The 20,599-nt window shown below is 33.9% G+C and overlaps 1 protein-coding gene and 1 non-coding gene across 2 annotated transcripts; one reads left to right on the top strand and one right to left on the bottom strand.

Annotated features, from left to right (window-relative positions):
• Positions 1-15,824: 15,824 nt before the first annotated feature.
• TRNAP-AGG (transfer RNA proline (anticodon AGG)) lies at positions 15,825-15,896 on the bottom strand. Its single transcript has one exon. It is a non-coding gene; the product is annotated as a tRNA-Pro (tRNA).
• Positions 15,897-18,257: 2,361 nt separating this feature from the next.
• On the top strand, positions 18,258-19,662 carry LOC131054983 (uncharacterized). The gene is made up of 4 exons (XM_057989587.1): positions 18,258-18,776; positions 19,081-19,175; positions 19,308-19,389; positions 19,536-19,662. The coding sequence occupies exons 1-4, from the start codon at positions 18,279-18,281 to the stop codon at positions 19,587-19,589; spliced, it is 729 nt and encodes a 242-aa protein (XP_057845570.1). The 5' UTR covers positions 18,258-18,278; the 3' UTR covers positions 19,590-19,662.
• The last annotated feature ends 937 nt before the right edge of the window (positions 19,663-20,599 follow it).

The raw sequence follows: 20,599 nt of genomic DNA, 5'->3' as shown, positions 1-20,599 counted from the left end.
TCTGAAATATATGTTATCTCTAGATCTGAAATATATGTTATCTCTCTCTCTCACTGAAATATTTGAAATTTTTACATGTATTTTTTGAAAATGAAAATGATCTCTCTCTCTCTCATGAAGATTTATATGTATAATCCCTCTCTCTCTCTCTCATGAAAATGATCTCTCTCTCTCTCTACTTACATATTTATTTTAACTTTATGACATGTACCTAGATAGATGGCATCCCAAGATATACCTTCGCAGGCTCCTGATTAGGATCCACCTGCGCAGGCTCCACATCAGGAGCCACACATTGATGATGTTGATCCTCCACAACAGGATCCCCCCTTGCCCGACATTGCTACTATTTTTCAGTATTGCATAGGTTGAGGGCCATATTAGATGACCCTCGTACTGATGGCATGTACAAGAGTACATGCACGTCCATTTTTGATAGTTTGCGGACATTGAGGGACTGCATAGTTTCTCATACCTCATTCTCACCTGAGGTTATAGAGGATATATATAGACAGTTGAGGAGTGAGGTGAGGGGTCCTCATTCTTTTGTTGATGTGGTGGGGGTGGTCTTGAAGGAGACCATCAAGGAGAGATGCTTTCCACAATATTAGGAGAAGAGTAAGGTGAGGGGATATCACGTTACCAGATGTATTGACCTGTAGGTTGCATCACTGATTTACCCACGCTTCTTAGCTACCCATGGTTGTTATCCTAATAACGACCAGATACCATTATACTTTGCACATCAGGTATATCCCGAGGTTCATTGTTAGATGAAACCAAACTACCTTGATATTCCAGGATATTATGGACAGGGGAGGGGCAGGATAGCTGATAGAGATGCATATCATAGGCATGATAGAGCTCCGCCTAGACACATGGACCTTGTTGGCCAGATATTTCCTACAGTAGTCCTAGCCATGGCACCCATAGCGGATCACGTTGTGATTGCTTCTCAGAGAGAAGCAATTGATAGGATTGGACAGATTGCATTAGCAACATCCACCATATCTCCTGATAGGGTGGGCAGATATATGATGAGTCGACCACATTTGCGATCATCCACAGATCATGCATCTTCTAGTCATGGGGGGGCTTCATATTCAGATGATCAATATATTTCTGCTGGCATCCCCTCTCCAGATGAGGTAGCAGCTATAGTCAGAGGTAGTAGACATGTGCAGATGTCACAGTATTTAGTCGAGGACCTACTACATGCTTATAGTTTTATTTCATCTTGACTTGGGATACCATTGACTGATGTTAGAGAGGAGATTCTCAAAGATGGTCAGGTTACAGTGGCATCGACGCATACCCTGAGGCAATCACAACATTCTCATCACTCTATGCATGATCCAGGCATTGACCCACCTACAGATCACTCTGTTGCTGCAGAGGAGGAGCTACAAGCTAATCAGGTCCATATCACAGATGAGGGCCACTTGGATTCATTTGAGGAGGAGATACGAGCTGATCAGGTCCATATCATAGATGAGGGTTTGGACTCATTTGAGGATTAGCTGAGAGATTTGAGCCATATTGGATTTATGGACATGCTACTACAGTTAGACACTTCATCCACGATGCCCACTCATCTAGTTAGCCCCTTGCACTCCTCAGTGATATGTACAGCTAGAGAGAGATATGCAAGCACGAGTGATGTTGTTGATATGATCACGGGATAGGATCAGACTATACAGCCTATTCCAGGTGATACACAGGTATGTACATGTACATGTGCGTTTAAATTTTTAGAAGATATGCATACATGTTGCAAATTTTTAGGATAAATATATATATATATATATAGATCATGTTTAATAAATAATCTAGAGTTCTAAGTTTTAATTTGTAGATCATTTAAATTGATCGTGGACTAATCCTTAAATTGACAGTTAGCTCATGCCACTCCTTCCTTGAGCTCTGAGCGTGTGCGTAGGAGAGATTCTTTAGATGCTGTTAGTGTACAGGTTAGTGATGGTTTTTGGTACATATATGTACATGCATGTATACATGCACGTTACAATTTATATTTAAATTTTTATTTAACTCTACTTGGATTTGATATACATGCACGTCTAGAGAGATAGATATATTATATTTAATATTTAAATAAATTCTACTTTTGCAGGACTCCCCCTCAAATGGTCACTCAGTTCGTAGCTGACATGATCCCTGTTGATTTGCTCCAGACTTTATAGCTCATTTACATTTATCTTTTTATAGACTTTCATATTATATATATTCATGCACGTACATGGAGTTTAGACTAGATTATACTTTATACCTGGTTTGTGTTTGATCAAATTATACATGTTTGATTATATTAGATTTATACATGTTTGATTAGATTATACTTTATACCTGGTTTGTGTTTGATCAGATTATACATGTTTGATTATATTAGATTTATACATGTTTAATTAGATTATACTTTATACCTGGTTTGTGTTTGATCAGATTATACATGCTTGATTAAATTAAATTTATACATGTTTGATTAGATTAGATTTAAATACATGTTTGATTAGATTGTATATTTCACATGCATGTACAATGAAGTTTAGACTAGATTATACTTTATATCTCCGTTGTGTTTGATCGGATTATATATATTTCCACTGCATCATGTGATATGAAGTTTAGACTAGAGATTATATATATTTCATGCACATGTACATGTGTTATATTATATATTCCATGTGCACATGTACATACATGTTAGATTATATATGTACTTTATGTTCGATGGACTGGACTGGATTATATATATATCACGTGCACATGTTAGAAATACAATTAGATATGCATTAAAATTTAAAAGAACATGTTCAAACAAAAGAGTATGTATGAAATGAACAAACTAAACTTAATAGGTCATGTATTGAATAGTTCACATGGTATGTGAGCTTCTAGGTATGTATACTGTAGTTAAATAGTTGACAACATGTACATGTCCTAATTACAAATTTGTCCTAATTCCATATTATATCAATTTTACAAATGTACATATTACATTCTAATTTAAATATGCATTTTTTAATTAAATTATTTTAACTAGTGGTCCTTACAAATTAGATGCATTTAGAATTAGATACAATACCTTATACATACAAATTAAACATGCATTTAAACATGTACATGTACTTGAATTAACTTTGAATACATCCTAATTTGATATAATGTATTTAAACTTAAAAAATATTTATCCTTTAGTTTCAAAACAAGTTAAGAGATCTAGAATTTATCTTGAGTATTAATTCAATTCATGTGGGCCGAACCACATGTGTACTTTGGATTACTAAATATATATATAGTTCATACCACATCAAGTGGTTTAGAACGCTCTTCAATAACACTTAATATTTTGTCATGATCTTCACTATCTAGTCTCCACTTTTGAGACCGCCCTCGACGTGGAACTGTTTGAAGAATTAGGCCAACAACAATGACCGAGTGACTATACTGATATACCTTGTTGTCAAGATGGTATTCAGTGAAATGAATCCCATGTTGAACAATTTTAACTTGTTTGAAATATGTCCCTTGCACTACAATTGATCCTGCATGTACATGTATATAAGAAACGTGAGAAATTAAAAATTTCACTCATCTCAGATTTCGATAATATCTTTCTCTCTTCTGTGCAACACAATAAATAATAACTAACACCTTCTATATTTCCATCTTCTGCTATGACTACAAAAATATCTCCCGCAATTTGACACAAGTTAAATAAATTCTAAGTTATATTTATTTATTGTGTTGCACAGAAGAGAGAAAGATATTATCGAAATCTGAGATGAGTGATGGAATGTCATTTCCCACAGGTTTGAGTTCTGATTTGAATATGTACTAACACCTTCTATATTTCCATCTTCTGCTATGACTGCAAGAATATCTCCTACAATTTGACACAAGTTAAATAAATTCTAAGTTATATGTCATTTTTAAGGAAATATTTACATGTGTACGTCATGTATGTACCTTTTTTAATCAATCTTGAAATATGATCGTAATCACCAGAAATCAAAGGAATATCTTCAAAGTTTTCATCCTCATTTGAATCCTCGTATGTGTCTGTAAAGTGGAAAATCGAACCCTAGGTGTTCCCCCACTCCAAGGAGAGAGAAAGGAGGTCACTAGGATTGATGGTTTTCACTTAGGAGAGACTTTACATTCAAAAGAGGTGTTGAAACTCACAACATCCAATCCCACACAATGCAAGATTGAATTCTAAATGAGTTTCAAGGGTTGAGACAACAAGGATACCCTCTTTTGTAAAGAATGTAGATAGAAGGATTGAACTAGTAGTGTATATAAAAGTAAGAAAGATTCGCTTGTAGACGGAGATAGAGACATGGGATGAAGCTACGGACCTGAAATTAGCAGTAAAATGTCGAGACGATGCTGTCCTATAAGTTTGAGTGAAAGTTGACGGGACGATGGTGCCTGGAGTGCACACGGTCCTCCGAAAAATCCGCGAAATGAAGGGGGATCTGTTCGTCTCTGCACAAGGATTCCAGATCTTCAATTACAGCCGCGTACCTACAACCTACACATAGAAAAGAGAGGATGATTGGGGGGTTAGGGATTAGGGGTTTGCCTTCAGGTCAAACCCCAGTTTTGGAATTAACCAAGAAATGAGAATGCTGTAAATGTAAATGTTTGTAATGTAATCAAGTACTGATACCTTGCTGTAAGAATGTTTGTATTCTTACATGTGAAGGTGTAATGATGTTGTATGTTGTAGGTGATCTCCTCTTCAATGGTTGAATCCTTGTCTTGAATGCAACACCTAGCCTTGAATGGAGACCTAGGATGCTCAATTGCTTGAAGGAATGCTTGAATGTTTGAATGTTTGAATGTTTGCCTATTGCTTCCGCCTCTTGCACATATATCCTTTTTTTCTTCCTCTTTTTCTGGGAGGGGAAATGTAGTTTATATACTTGTCAATTAGGGTTAGGAGACTGATTTTTCCAACCTTAGGCTGACCTAGGAGCATTATTTTCCAAATTGCAAACTTGAAGACCCGATGCCCAATAAGAGACCGGGCCCAAAATAGGGCCAGGGACCAAGGCGCTGGGCGCCATGGTCCCACCTCTCGGGACAACAGGGTGCAAGGAGGATTAGGCCAAGGTGTAGAAAGATGCAGTTTTTGATGTCGTAAACAGGTTTCAGGGTCTCCATTCAAGTTCAACGTTGCATCGCCATCGTGAAGACCCAAATGCAGTCGAAACTGCAAGTGTCACAATTTTACGACGCTACAGTGTCAGAAACATCTAGTGGCACAATTTCCCATTCACTAACATATCCAAGCTCTTGGTTCTTGCAATCAACATAGTTTTCAATAATGCATTCAGAATAAAAACATGAATAATCCCTAGTGTATAATGTCCATGGGCGATTATCTGTACTCATGACACAATGCAAAGATCTTGTCCTCTCTATGCTCTTGCATCCATGCATTGATTTTCTATCCACATCTGCAAAATGTACATGTGTACAAGAATGTACATGTAGATCAAGTTGTTAAATTGAAACATTTGAACTAGGAACATTTTTAAAAAAATTAAATAAAATACTAAAAGAGAACAAGTACCGGTTATCTCCCAAAACACTCTATATGGAATGGGTTTGTATGTTCTCGATGATGATTCCCCAGGATAATTAGGTTTCTCAAAGTGTTTCTTACACCATTCAACAACATCATGTGCATCTTCTATACGTTCTCCTATGTACTTTATTTGATGCTTTCTTAGAGCATGTTTGATACAAGCTCTTGCACCATCATGTTCACCCTTTCCATGACCACTCTCAAAAAAACTCCAAACATGTGGTATTTTGTCATTTCGATGATATCTACATAGTGCATAAAATAGCCTCGAAGATTTGAATTGTGTCGCACATCCATCAAACCAAACAAAATGTTTAACTATTGTTATGCCTCTATCTTTCAAATATTCAAAAAACTTCTTAAAGCAATGTTGTACAAAAAGTGTGTCATGCTCCTTATCATCACTGATATAGAAGTGGTACTCTTTCTTAATGACATGATTTTCAAATGTACTATCAACACCATCCAAATTCATCTGTGCATGTCGATAACACACATGCACGAAAATAGTGATTTGCTTTGAAAAGTAATACTCTGATTGAATCTCTTTTTGATGTGCAAAAGAATAATTCTCTGCGAAGTCAACTACAGATAGATTAGTTCCAAGTGGGAAAGTGTCTCTTAATCTTTTAAATTGTTCTGCTTGCCACTTGGCAAAAAAACCATGGCATATGTATGGTTTTATCAACTTACGAAAATTTTCCATAAATGTTCCAATAGGTATTTCCTCTTCTACATAATCTAGCCTTGTAGATTCTGTTAGCATTTGGCATTATAATAGACAATGGGAGATTGTTGGCATTTCAATAAGGCTATTGAGAAGGTTGTTGATGATTATGGATATAACTGATTAAGGATGTTTACTGTCTTGATATTATTATTTTGTCATTGATGTCAAGAAATTGATTTTCTAATTCAGTATGATGTTGCCATATCTTGAGAAGTATGATTTGAAGAGTATAAAGATGTCGATAAAAGACATAGAAAGATTATGAAGAATAAGGGGATGATTAAGGTATTCAATGGGCAACTATTACCGAGTCAGACAATGATGAGATCATGATGTTTAGATTGTTTTGACATTATACATATGTTGTAAATTGTAAGGTTAATACTATACTATGTTACCAAGCAAAGAACCTAGTCGGTAAACCCTAAGGAACCTAGTCGGTAAACCCTAAGGTTATCGCTATCGGTTAATGAAAGCGGAATGTCTACCGAGTGAAGTTTAGTATTTACCAAGTTGTTACCGAGTTGTAACTGAGCTATAACATAATGCATTAAATGTTTACATGCATTATTTAATGAAGGAAGCTGATGAGCTGGAACTGATTCAATGATTGGTATGTTGTGCATGAAGTTTGTTAATGAATCTATGGCAAAGGAAAGTCGGCATGAAGATCTACAACGTAGATTGAACTGCAATACCCTAGCACAAGTTCCAAGAAATGTATGCAAGTTCCAAGGCAGGGTAAAACGTTTTTCAAATCGAAAGATGCATTGAACCTGGACAAGATTGAAGATCTGATGGCTATGATTGATCATAGGAAATGTGATCAATGAGATTAAGCGGTTAGCTAATTGTTTATAAATAGGAAACTATTGATAAACAATGTATGTGGGCAAGTGTATGCACATGGATGCTACATAGTGATTACCGAGCACAGAAGCTTGAAGACCTGTTTTAATAACAGAGTATAGAAGCCTAGTAGATGGACAAGATTAGTTCTATGTCTAGATTGTATTGAACAAATAAGAATCTACTTTAGCATTTTAGATGTGAAGTTGCAGATAGATTTTTATTACTGTTATTTTGTGAAAGTGACAGAAAATCTCTTAACCGAGTGGACTTAACAGTCTTATTTGTAAAACCCTTTAGCAAGGTGACATTCTAATTGAGTGTTTGAAATCCTTTAACAAGGTCACTTCTAACAAAGTGAAGATCCTAATAGATTTGAGGGAAATCCCTTAACCGGGTCACATCTAGCAATGTGTTTGTAATCTTTAACAGGATTTTCTTTTAACCGAGCATACTATAGAAGAGTATATTTCTTAGTGGGTCCAAAATCCCATAGTGGTTTTGTCCTATTTGGGTTTCCACGTTAAATCTGGTGTTATGAGGTTTATGATGTTTATATGCTTTTGAGTTTGCATGTTTAACAGTTTTGGTTATATTACTGAAGTATATGTTACCAAGGTTGAATCTGATGTTTTTATGGAAGATTAAGTTTGTATGATTCACCCCCCCTCTCATCTTGTTGGCTATTGGATCTGTACTTACATTTAGTATCAGGACTATCAGATTCCTTTCCAAATTTTGTTTCAAATTTTTTGTACTTGTAACTCTTACAATTTACCATCTTCCTCATGTCAATATCTTCATCTCTCAAAGGCAATTTAGCCAAGTCCCCGCATGTTCCACAAATTCCTCTTATGCAATTTATTTGACCGGTTGCATTATCATCTGATTTATCACATAAGATGGATGCTATGAATTGACTTGTTCATTTAGGAGGAGCATTTTCAAAACCATCACTATCTTCTATAATCTTTCGAAAGACCTGATAGTACAAGTCAAATTCAATGTGATAACGACAACAACAAGTTTCAAAAACTTTGTTTAACTTCACATAATATGGCCTTAACCATTCAAACATGGTTTGTCCAATCTTTATATGATGGTTTGTTTTAGTAAACAATACATACAATTTATGTTTTGTTGTGTCTATCCAATGTTTTACATGCAGATCATAATGACCAGGACCAATCCTTTGCTTGATAACATCTCTACTATTTGATGAAGGATGAGTATTATCATTCCAAAAACTTGTCACAAAGTTCCTAACAACATCTTCAATTCTATCAAAACGAGGAGCTCTACACATAATTGCCCAATTCCCTTTTGAGGTAGTATCATCCAAAATCTTTCTCCTTTTAACATATTTAGATATTGTCCTTCTACTAAAACCAAACTTAGATGACAGTGAAGAGATTTGTCTTTTTTGAGGCAATCTTTCATTTACTAAAGATGTCAACATCACTCTTCTTGAAATGGTCTTATTTAGTTTTCGAGATTTTTTACCAATGTTCATATAACCTTTCTTAACATTATCAACAATAGATTTTTGTAGCCGAGAAGTTTTCCTCTTTTGACTTGTTGTATCTATACCCAACAATTTCATTGGATCTATTAAGTCTTTATGAGTAAGTACAATTGATAACAATTGAGCTTTTTCTAGTGTAGTATCAAGATTGTTGAAATGAGACATTATTTCTTTTCCACTTTTATTCATTGACCTCCTTTTAGTATGTCTAGGTTCTTCATTGAGACATTTCAACTCATCCACATCCATTTCAAGTAAATGATCTAAATTTTTATAAGAAATATTTCTCTTCACCTGTTTAGCTAGATCCACAATATGCTCATCCATATCAGTGGTAGGAGGTAAGGAGCCTGACCCCTCTCCTTCAAAGGTCTCCGTTGGTTCAACTTGGACAATCTCCTCCCTATGTTCATCAACTATATTGTGTTGTTCAAACAGGTTCATTTGCCTCGACTCTCGCTTCAAAACTCCCTTCTTCTCGAGCCCGTTCTACACATAATTTAAGAGTTTGTGTAAGGTTCTTGAATTAATCAGAGATTATTCAATTAGGTTTAAGAATAGGGGTGAATTTGGCTTAAAGCTTTACATGTTAAAATTAGCCCGTTCAATTTGGTTTATTAAATTTAATTACTTTCAGGACCTTATTGTTATAACTCTAATTAAATTACCTGTTTAGGTTTAAAGTTCAATTTGTTCTTAGGTTAGGATTAAAGTTCAATCTCTAATTTTGAGCACTAATTTAACACATAAAATAAAATTTTGATAAATTAGAAATTCCAATTTTGAAAATTAAAAGTACAAATATTTTGATGCATGCATACGATAAAGGTGACCTCATATTAATTTGTTATGGACCATAATGTAGGTGGACTATAATTTGTCACATCTGTGTATATTTAAGACCTATTATTGCATAATAGACCTCCTAATCTGAAATGTTTTTGCATGTACGTGAAGTCATATAACTAGTTCACCTAAATTATTCAACATGTTTAATAGACCTTATAAATTTATGTCACATTTAAGACCTATAATCAATGTAATAGTCCTAATAGGCCTTATTATTAAAATCAATATGACCACGTATGAAAAAACATTTCACAATTAATATACTTAACTCCCCTTAAGACATATATATTATGTGATATTAAAGGACCTATCACATGAAATTACTTGTACATGTAGATTAAATATTTAATATATATAATTTAGAACCTAGAAATTATGACATAATAGGTCTTACTAATTTTATGACTTAATAGGTCTTATCTATTATAAATGGACTTAATTATATAGGAGAAAAATGCAATTACACAACAAGCAAGTTGATGGAATTTGAAATTTGCAAATACACATGTATTATCTCAAATTAATTATGCTTTCCAATTAAAACAAGATTGTTTTTAATCCTGTTATTTCCAATTAATTTAATTCAGATTTTTTAAATTAATTTTCATTAAATATATTAGATAAAAAATATTGAACTAATTAATTGTTACATAATACATATTAAATTAAATCGAAATAAAATTAAAAATACATACTTGCATCATGATATCTTTGTCTTCTTTGTTCTCGATATCTTTCTTTCGTTTCGAGAGAATAATTCCTTGAAGTCTTATTTTGCCTTCTCTTCTTGTTCCCCATGCTTTTACAAAAAACCTTCAAATTATTGCCCTCAAAATAATTTTCAAATGTCTTCTTTCATCCAAAAATGTGAATTATTTTAATCATTTGTGTGATAAAAAATGAAAAAAATTATGGACATTTATACGACTCCACAAATGAAAAAAAAAAAAAATGCATCGGCCAGAGTTCGAACGAAACCCGACAGTTAAAACTGGTCGGGTTTGTTCGAACATGACCGTTACAAAAAAGTACGGGCCAAAATCAAGCCCATTGGTTCGAGCGAATGGGGGTTTTCTCGAACCCCTTATGGTTCGAGTGAACCCAATTCGCTCGAAGTACTATTTATTCGAACCCTCCAATTAGAGGTTTCTCCCAAAAATTTTCAGAGTTCTGAAGAATTAATGACTTTGGAGCTCTGGTTCAAAGAGTGAATGAAATAATATTGATAACCCAAAAATATTAGATGGTAGTACTTGGAGCAAGCTTTCCAACGAGTATAATTTTGTTATATTTTGAATTTATTATGTTCTTGTTTTTTTAATTTTATGGAAAATTGGTTTTTCACCGAACATGAACTTCTTTGTTCAACGCATTGGGAAAAATAAGAAACTAATTCAAAAAAAATTTGAAAAATATCTATGCCCCTGGTATTGATGTCTTCTTTCTAACAAAAAAAATAAAAATTGAATTTCGATTTATATAGAACAAGTTATATGTTCAAACGCAAACCTATGTCTGAATTATGACTAGTCGGACTTCAAAACTTTATAAAATGAAAATATTGAACATATCACTACAAAACCAATTGCAAGCCCTGGATATTGATGTTACAAACCAAAATTCAAAAGAATTGAGTTTTTATCATTTATAGAAAAAAAGTTATGCGTTTTGGGAGGCACATCACTCTTAAAAAATGTAGTTTGTTGTAAAAAACTACTTTTCGAGAGAGATGGAAATTTTTTTAAAAAATCCTTCAAAAAAATTTGAAAAAAATGTATATAGAATCTACAAACAAAATGCTAGAAATCACTAATTTACATCATCTTCAAATTTTTAATAGTTTAAAAGTTATAGTTCTCAGAAGTTGAAGATTATTTTAAAAATGTACATCTCAGTGTCAAAAGTGGCAAAAAAGTGGGAACCATTATTGTGAGTTCACCCAAACGTATATTCATAGATTGCATGTTTGTGAAGACAATTGATTGAGCTTAATGTGTAGCAATTAATCTCTACATGGTTAGAACTATTGTAATATGTTATGTTGATAGATGGTTTTTATGAAATAGATCTAGAAGATATGTTGGATTGTTACACAAAGTTATGTTATATACTATGCGATATTTTTACTAAATTTTTTACTACCATCTCTTTTTACATTAACACACATAGGTGTAGGTGTGGTGCAAAACTCAAATAGAGTTGTATATAAAGCTATGTGTATGATATATTTCTTTATACTAAAAAACAAATATTTGATGTAAAGATTTACATATGAGTTGGGAAGTATCTTTTAGTTGTGTATCATGAATTCAAGTACTAAACAAATGACAATTGGACCAAGAATTTGTGCATGGGTTTGTGACATTATTCATGGTGCTCCATGCATAATACATAATATAATGAGTTGTGTGTAAGGTTGTGTACTGTCATGCAAGTGATTGAAGTAGACATACACACTTGCATAGTAGCACACAAATTATTTGTCCCTTCTTGAAAGACAATCATCTTCATTTTCCTACAGGATGTGTGATGTTCTCGAGGTTTTGTCATATTTTTTAACTATAGAATTTATTTAGAAATCTATTATCTTTTACCACTAATTAATGTTATGTTGATATGAGGATTGGATGGGTATAAATATTAACAATGAGAAAAATAGGGATGCCTAAGTATTATGTCATTAGAATCAATTTTTATTACATCACACACTATCTCCTCATGAAAATGATGAATAGGATATGAGAAGAAGAATTGACACATGACATGTATAATAAGTTAGTGCTACAAGAATTGATCCATCCCAAGCTATATATTTTTGAATTGGACATGGTTAGTCATGCGGCAATGACTTTAGAGAGAAGGTTTTTTATAATGCCAATATTGAGCATGAAGAATAGTTGTTATCATTATGACCATATTTGTGAATGGAATAGGTTCTCTACTTCAAAATATTGCTCAATTGTTATGTTTTCTCTAATGAGACATGCTACTTTCTATGTTTTTCACTTCTAAATTGTAGGAATCCTTTACTTTTGTGCACATAAATAGATTCTTATATGCATACAAATTTGCATTAAATTTGTTGCTAGATTTGTGCCTAATGCATTGTTTTCTTATCTTGGAGGGTTTGGTCTTTTCCTAAAAAGTAATTTTCCTTGACATAGGTAATTTATCACATTCTACCTTGAATAATAACTCTTTCTCAATGACAGATATATAATGATATGATTCTCCCATCATCTTGACCTTGTCTGGCTTTAGTTTCAACAAAATGAAAGGGTGTAGGCTACTATGGTACTTTAGGACTATATTATTCTATGACTTGGATGTATTCCACTTCATATATAGTCAATGGAAGGAAATGGTGGAGACACAAAATGATTGACCACAACCTTGTTGTATTTGTTACCACTAAATATAATAGTCATCGTAAATATCTTCAAGATAATATTTAGATCCTTGAAGACTTCTAGTAAGTTTTCTTGGGTTGGCTTAAATATTCCTTCTATTTGACCACCCTCCAACAAAGCACGAGCTTTCCACCACTTCTTGATAGGTGAAGTAACTTTTAGAAGTTGATCTTAATATTTTACCCATTAAAAATTACCCATAGAGACATATGACTCTAACTAATCTAACCAATTATCTTCTTCATCTACATCTATTTTACCCTCAAACACAATAATATATAAATTCACTTGGAACCTAGGGGGAATTCACCATTAAAATTTTTAATGGTGGGAAGTCGCTTGTTCAAAAACTTTATTGAACTCATTAAATATAAATATTCATTGTTTAAAAAAAGCCTTTATAATTTCATATTGGTCATCATGTGGATTGTATCTTGCTCCTCTAATATTAAAACTTGATTGAAATGAATTGAAAGGAAAAATTTAACGAGTCCCATGGTTTGATGTCATATATATATATATATATATATATATATATATATAGAGAGAGAGAGAGAGAGAGAGAGAGAGAGAGAGAGAGAGAGAGAGAGAGAGAGAGAGAGAGAGAGAGAGAGAGAGAGATGTTTTATTAACATATGTTTTGTATGGAATAATTTTGAGGGAGATATATGTATATGTGTTTTATCCTATCTATGTGTGTTAATTGCCTATGCTAAATTCCCACTATTGTCTCTATCTTTATGTTATGAATGCACATTTATAAATTACATGTTCATGAGGATAAAGGTCATTAAGAAATTTGAATTTTTTTTGCTTCTATATCTTCTAATAATTAGTTATGGCCACCATAAATTTTGATAGGAAATGCGGTATGAACTGTTTCTAGTAGGTGTGTTGGATTGTGTCAGAGAGTTTTAAGGTTTGGAAGATGTTCTACTTTGAGTTTTGGACTATACATTCTATGCACATTTATGTGAATAAGTGCGGGTGCGGCATGAAAATCATGTAGAATTTTTTGTGAAGATATGCAATAAGGCTCTTTACATTGCATGAGTGGTACATGATATACAAGATTACCATAGATATGGAAATTTTCTTTTGAGTTAAGCGACAAGATTCCAAGCACTATGTAAATGATTACTAGAGTAAGCAATTGCATGAATGTGTGTAGCATAATTTCAGACATTGCACACATAATATATAATGCAAGGAACTACATGTAGGGTTGCACGTTGTTGTGTAGGTGATCAAGGTTAATGAATGTACTTGTGCAACCATGCATAGCTTATGCAATTACCCCTTTAATTTACAACAAAAGATATTCTCTACAATTTGTTTCTTCTTTTTTCATTTTTTTAAAAATTTGGTTTATAAAGATGACTACATCAAGCTATCCATGAATGAATGTTGTCTTCCCATCCATTTTCTTAATTTTCTAATCATGAGATGCTAATGTTTTTTAATTAAAAAGGTAGCGATAACTAGGGTGTCGACCCTTAACATAGTCAGAGACTATCAAAAAGACAAAACTAACCAAGGGAGCAAGCCCCCTAACAACAATGTCAGACCAAAAAACAAACAAGACCCAACTCAAGGAGGGGAAGAGACACCCAAGCCTTGAGAGGGAGAGGTTTGGACAAGGGGGGAGGACCTCCCCTTCCGCCTACGACGAACCACCGTCCAGGCGATACAATCATTAGGACCAAGAGAGAGATCAAGTGGAAGTGAATCTGCAAGGTTGAGATGCTAATGTTATCTATAATATGATTGAAACTACTTTGCAGATGGAGAGTGTCTTATCAAATTATAAACCCTCAACTTGGCACTACCCTTTTGCAACCAATCTTGCCTTATTTCTTTCAACAAAATTGTCATCCTTGTATTTATGTTTTAATACCCATTTGCAAGCAATTATTTTTACTTTTCTTGACCATTATTATAAATTCCTAGACTATTTTTTATTAAGAAACTTTATTTCATATGCCATGGACCTTTTCCAATGGTTTACCTCATCACTATTAAGAGCCTCTTTCATTTATTTGGTCTTACCAAACATGAAAGATAATGCAAAATAGGTAAAATCAAGTGGCTCAAAACTATACCTATTAGACTCTCTCCTTTCCCCTCACTCCTGGCCATTTGATCTCTATGATTGATTTCTAAATTTCTAAGTTTCCCTTCCTTTCTAAATATTTTATGTCACTTAAGGTTGATTGTGTTCTTCAATGACATCATATTCATAATGTAATTATAAATCATTTAAAAAGATTCACTTACATGTGGTTGCAACTTACATAAAGACATTTATATGGGACCCACACTTGTATTCCTTAGATCTAAAAAGCAACAAATCATGTGATGCCACATCAACACACCAAAAAAAATGATTTAGTGCACAAATATCAGTCTCACTTTTTTTTTACATTTTTGAACACCTTGAAAAAAAGCATGTTGATGCGGCATCATATTTGATGATATGACCCTAAAACCTTAGTTATAAGTACAAGACTTGCCAAGTAAGCTGACGTAAAAATTTAACTTTTAGATCCTCTCCCCTGATACCACTTTCACTAAATCCAAAATAAACATATAGATGTGTTTCAATTTGTAAGTCCACAAATTTTATTTGACATTTAGGTCAAAGAATTGGCCTTCTTATATGAGCTATATAATGTAATCACATTGCTCGAAAAGAAGACTAATTAAATTATATTAGTAAAATAACTCTCAAAAGCGTCTAAAGTTTGTCTGAATTGTCCAGCATGGTTAAAATCAGAATAGTTTCGACATAGAGTAAAAACCTAACAAATGCTTCTGTGTGAACACTTGCCATTATTGATAGCAGGGGCATTCCGAGAATTGAACTCGGGACCTCTCGCACCCTAAGCGAGAATCATACCACTAGACCAAATGCCCTCATTTAGGAACATTTGAATGGAAAAACATACACAAATCTTCTACAAATATAGGCATTTTTTTTATTGAGTATTACGTTGTTCATTGATATAATATTTTTACTTGTTCTCTGATTTGTAGAATTGGTTTGGTTTTTAGCTAAAAAATTTTTTAGAGCTTGAAAACTAAATCAAATTTGACACTAATTTATATGCTGAATTAATAATTAGCAATCAAATATATTTAAAATATAATTTATGTGATTTTATGAGTAGTTAAAAGTTTTTTGTTTTGTTTTTTAAGGTTTTGTATTTGGTATGGATGGTCATTGGAGACTTTTCTAGTGGCTTTCTTTATGTGTGGGTGTTGTTTTATAAAAAATGTTATGGTTTTATGTATCGTCGGAGTTTGTGGCACCCATGGTTTTCTCTTTTTGGAGTTCAAAGGCCCCCTTGTTCTTTATTTAAGGACCTCTGATCATGTAAATAACTTTTAGTGCAATTCTAGAGAGTTGAAATTTTGTAATCTATCATTGTACTTTTGGAAACTCATGGGCTTTAGAAAGAAAAGTTACTACATATGCTCGTATATGTGTTGAAATTAACCTTAACAAATTGCATCTTGATTCTTTCAAAATTAGGCTGGGTACCATGTAATGGATCCAACAAATAGACTATGAGGGCCTACCTTTTCATTGTCATATTCATTGAAATATCCTCCTATCTCCTATCCTTCCTTCATCTCCTATCTAAGAAATCCCTCCATCCTATCATCCTTGTCCGCAACCTTGGTTCTCCCTTGAGATTGGATCCAATCTACCTAAATCTTCCTCCTATTAATCCAACTCCTACTCAATTATCCTCAATCCTCTTAAGCATTCCAAATAAATCTCAAAGAAATCCATCCAGATACTAGAAATTCTAATACAAGCTATCTAGCGCATAATATAAAAAAACAAACAATAGTTTTGTTCCTGACTTAACTATAAACCTCGATTCATTTTACTCTAATTATCATCACCAAGATATATTGTTCCTAATCCTCATATTTTTATCATCAACAACACTATACTTGCATTATTCTTATCATTAGTAATGCTCTCATATCATCATCATCAATCAATCAATTTTCAACTTGACTTGGGGAGAATCCTTGTCTATTTTTTGTCTTATTGCGCATGCTTGCTTGTTTTCTATTTTGTGTTATCATTAAATGACGATCCTTGCATCATCTTTCCATAGAGGGATCACGGTCTTACATATTACAGAGTCATAAGGCATATACTTGAAGGGACACTTATATATGTGTGTTACAACTACAATTGCATTCATATATTGACCTAAGAAAGATTATTGCATTTGTAAGTTGACCACAAGCACAAACCACCACCAAGCTTGTAATAGGCTAGGTCCAAAAGCCCACATGTTTGACTAGAAGAAAGAACACGCTATAAGTTTCCTAATGTATCTTAATCTAGTCCCAACAGTCATCCACACACTATCTCCGATGATAACAAGTTACAAACTTCTGGTGCATCAATCCAGAACAAAAACTCAATTGATCAACAAGTATATGACCACTTTGTCACTTCAAACTCTTTGTCCACAAAAGATCAACTCTAAAAAATAGAGAATTTGATAGAACATGTGTAGACATACTCTCCTTCCAAACTTCAAGTCGTAACTCTTTAGACATGTAGAATGCCTGGTACAACACACTACTAGTGTAAACACCTTGTTTGAGGAATATACCTCAAGCGGATCAAACTTCTAAATCACCTCCAACACTAGGAATGGATGTAACTCATACTACAATTAAACTCACAATTTGACACTATATTTTTGGAACTCAAATACATAAACATGAATATTATGATAGTTGTGGTTGTACAATTACATATTGATTAGACCTCATAATGAGCTCCACATAATCTACACTCCTTTGACATAAATGACCGTATTTCCAAAAATACTTATGTCTATTTATGCACTTAGCACATTATCACCCTAGTTGCATAATATCATGTATGATATGCAATAAAGGTTGCTCAAGCCATTGCAACACGACTCCATCTATTTTTATGCCTTGTCTATCCACCCTCTGGACTTAACTATTGCATCATTTCTTATCCTTTCAACAGCACACCCACATTATTCAACCCTGTTTGTCCTCTCGAGGGGGAATATACCAACCTCCCTCGTATCCTTCCAAGTGATCAGAGTATCATGCCACTATGAGAATAGCTATTTGGATTATTCTGAATAATAACAATAGGATATATCCTAATCGGAAGGATTCAGCAAAGTTAGTTTTGAACTTTTTAGTTCTTAATAGTCTCATGTGTGTCGGTTTTACTTTTCTATATTAAACCTTGCCTGTAATGTGGCAAAGAAGGCATGTGGCATGGTGACAAGGGAGCAAATGATTGCCATCTGTTATCTTAGAATCGAATTGTCAAATAATCTGTTGTGCATGGTATCAGTACATGCAATGTATAAGAAGCACCTGCCCCATATGAAAATGTTTCTATCTGTCTCTGGAAGAATAGCAATAGTAATAAGAACAAGAACAACAAATATGGCTACAGAAGACATAGCTACAGCTACAGTAGATACAGTTCCAGTTACAGTAGATCCACCTCCTGTTATAGTAGATCCAGCCACAGCTACAGTACATCCAGCTTCAGCTTCTGTTGCAGTACACCCACCTCCTGTTACAGTAGATCCAGCCCCGGCTACAGGAGACCCAGATTCTGTTACAGTAGACCCACCTCCTGTTACAGTAGACCCAGCTCCCATTAGAGGAAAGAAAGTGGAAGATGTTACCTTAGGACGCCAAGCCCCTAGGCCTGCCCATGAAATGGGCTCCATCAACCAAACTCCTGACCGAAAATCCATTCCAGTATTCTTCTCTTCTTTATATTATGATTTGGTTGCTTTATCAAAAATTCTTTTGGTAAATCTGGGGTGAAATTATAATTGGGTTAGTTATTTTTTGTGTTACCCATGCATTTACATTGTCTATAGCATTGCTTGGTTCATTTTTTTCATTAGAACCCATGATGGTGTTCTGTAGCTGATTTATTTTATTGGGCTAAAAACCCACAATCTTAAAATTAGGGTTTTGTGAATAGTGTAAAGGAGAGCAATTGGCTGATTTCAGAAAATCTCATGAAATTTGTTATATTGATTGAACTGTAAACCAGATTGAAGACATTTTAAAGACAGCACCCGCAGACTTTCGTTTTCCCACGACCAACCAGACAAGGCACTGCTTCACTCGTTACATTGAGTATCACAAGTATGATGTTTTTAATTTCTGCTCTCATTTTATCATGAATTTTTTTCCTGGTATACGTTTCCAGAGCAAATTTTTCTCTATATTCCATATTGCAAGGGCTGTTTATTAGTTATATGATGTTTGTAAACACAGATGCATTCAAGCTAAGGGAGAAGGTGCCAATGAATGTGACAAGTTTGCTAAATATTATCGATCTTTATGTCCTACTGAATGGGTATGTAATTGTTCACAAATATTTTCATTTTGTTAAAAAATATTATTGCTGCATTGCAGTACTGGCTTACATGTCTAAGTTTTTTTGCCTTTTTAGAATTGTTATGTTTTCCCCACTTCTAAGCTTTCTTTGTTATTATCACGCAGGTAGTAAGATGGAATGAGCAAAGGGAACTTGGCATTTTTCCTGGGCCTCTGTGACGACTTTTACTTAAGTATCTGTAATTCTTTTGTAATTTATACTTCCCTCAAATGCAATATTATAGTCTTTCAAGTTGTTGTGCCATCTTGTGCTGCTAAGCATCCATCTTCTCAATTGCATTTTGTGGATCGACAACGTGTTGTATTGAAAAGTTTGAAAAGATTCAATAATTATTTCGATGCTTTGACCAAGCAAGCCTCTGGTGGTATGTGATGGTTTTTCATTCTATTTGAGAAGTCTGCCTCTGGTTAAATATGATGATTTTTCCATCAATTTCAAAAGTTACTGAAACAATATTATAAATATATAGCTTAAAGATAAGATATACAAAACTTTGAGAGAACATTAAGGGCTCTCATTGTAATAGGGAAGGTTTTAATGTGAGGGAAGGGCAATTGTTTAGGTTAGCACTAAAGTAAGGCTTTAATGCCCACATTAAGATGCCGTGAGTATAAATGTCAACTCTTAGATCAGACATCCAATAGCCCATCCAAAAACACGCTTGTTTTCAGTAACACGCTTGTTTTCAGTTGACATGGTTTGGTGAGATATCCATTCACACTTTTGAAAATGCAAATCTATTCGTCTTATTCCTTGAAAAAGATCATTTAAGCCTAAATCTCCTACTTATATAGATAACTATATAGAAAGTCGGAGTGTCCTCTACTTGCTTGTACCTGTTTGCACCCTTTATGGTGTTGGCACAGGTTGCAGCTATTCTAGTTCCAAAACAGACCTTTCGTACAGTGTGTTAGTAACAGGTTAGTCAATCACATCACAGTCGTTAATTGCAAAATCGATTGCAAAATCGACGGTGTAAAATGCGCGACTAACACACGTGTTAGTCAATACGTACTGTCTTTTTGGAACCAGAATAGATGCATCCGTTAGCACAAAAGCCTTGAGCTTGGCGGCACAAAAACTTTTAGCGTTTTGTGTGTGGAGGGAGAGAGCACAAAAGCCTTGGGGAGGGGGAATGGGGGCACAAAAGCCTTGAGCCTAGTGGAGA

This window comes from Cryptomeria japonica, chromosome 8, assembly GCF_030272615.1.
Source record: "Cryptomeria japonica chromosome 8, Sugi_1.0, whole genome shotgun sequence".
In the NCBI taxonomy this organism is placed as follows: domain Eukaryota; kingdom Viridiplantae; phylum Streptophyta; class Pinopsida; order Cupressales; family Cupressaceae; genus Cryptomeria; species Cryptomeria japonica.
The sequence above is the reverse complement of the archived record's forward strand: the minus strand, read 5'-3'. Positions and strand labels throughout refer to the sequence as shown.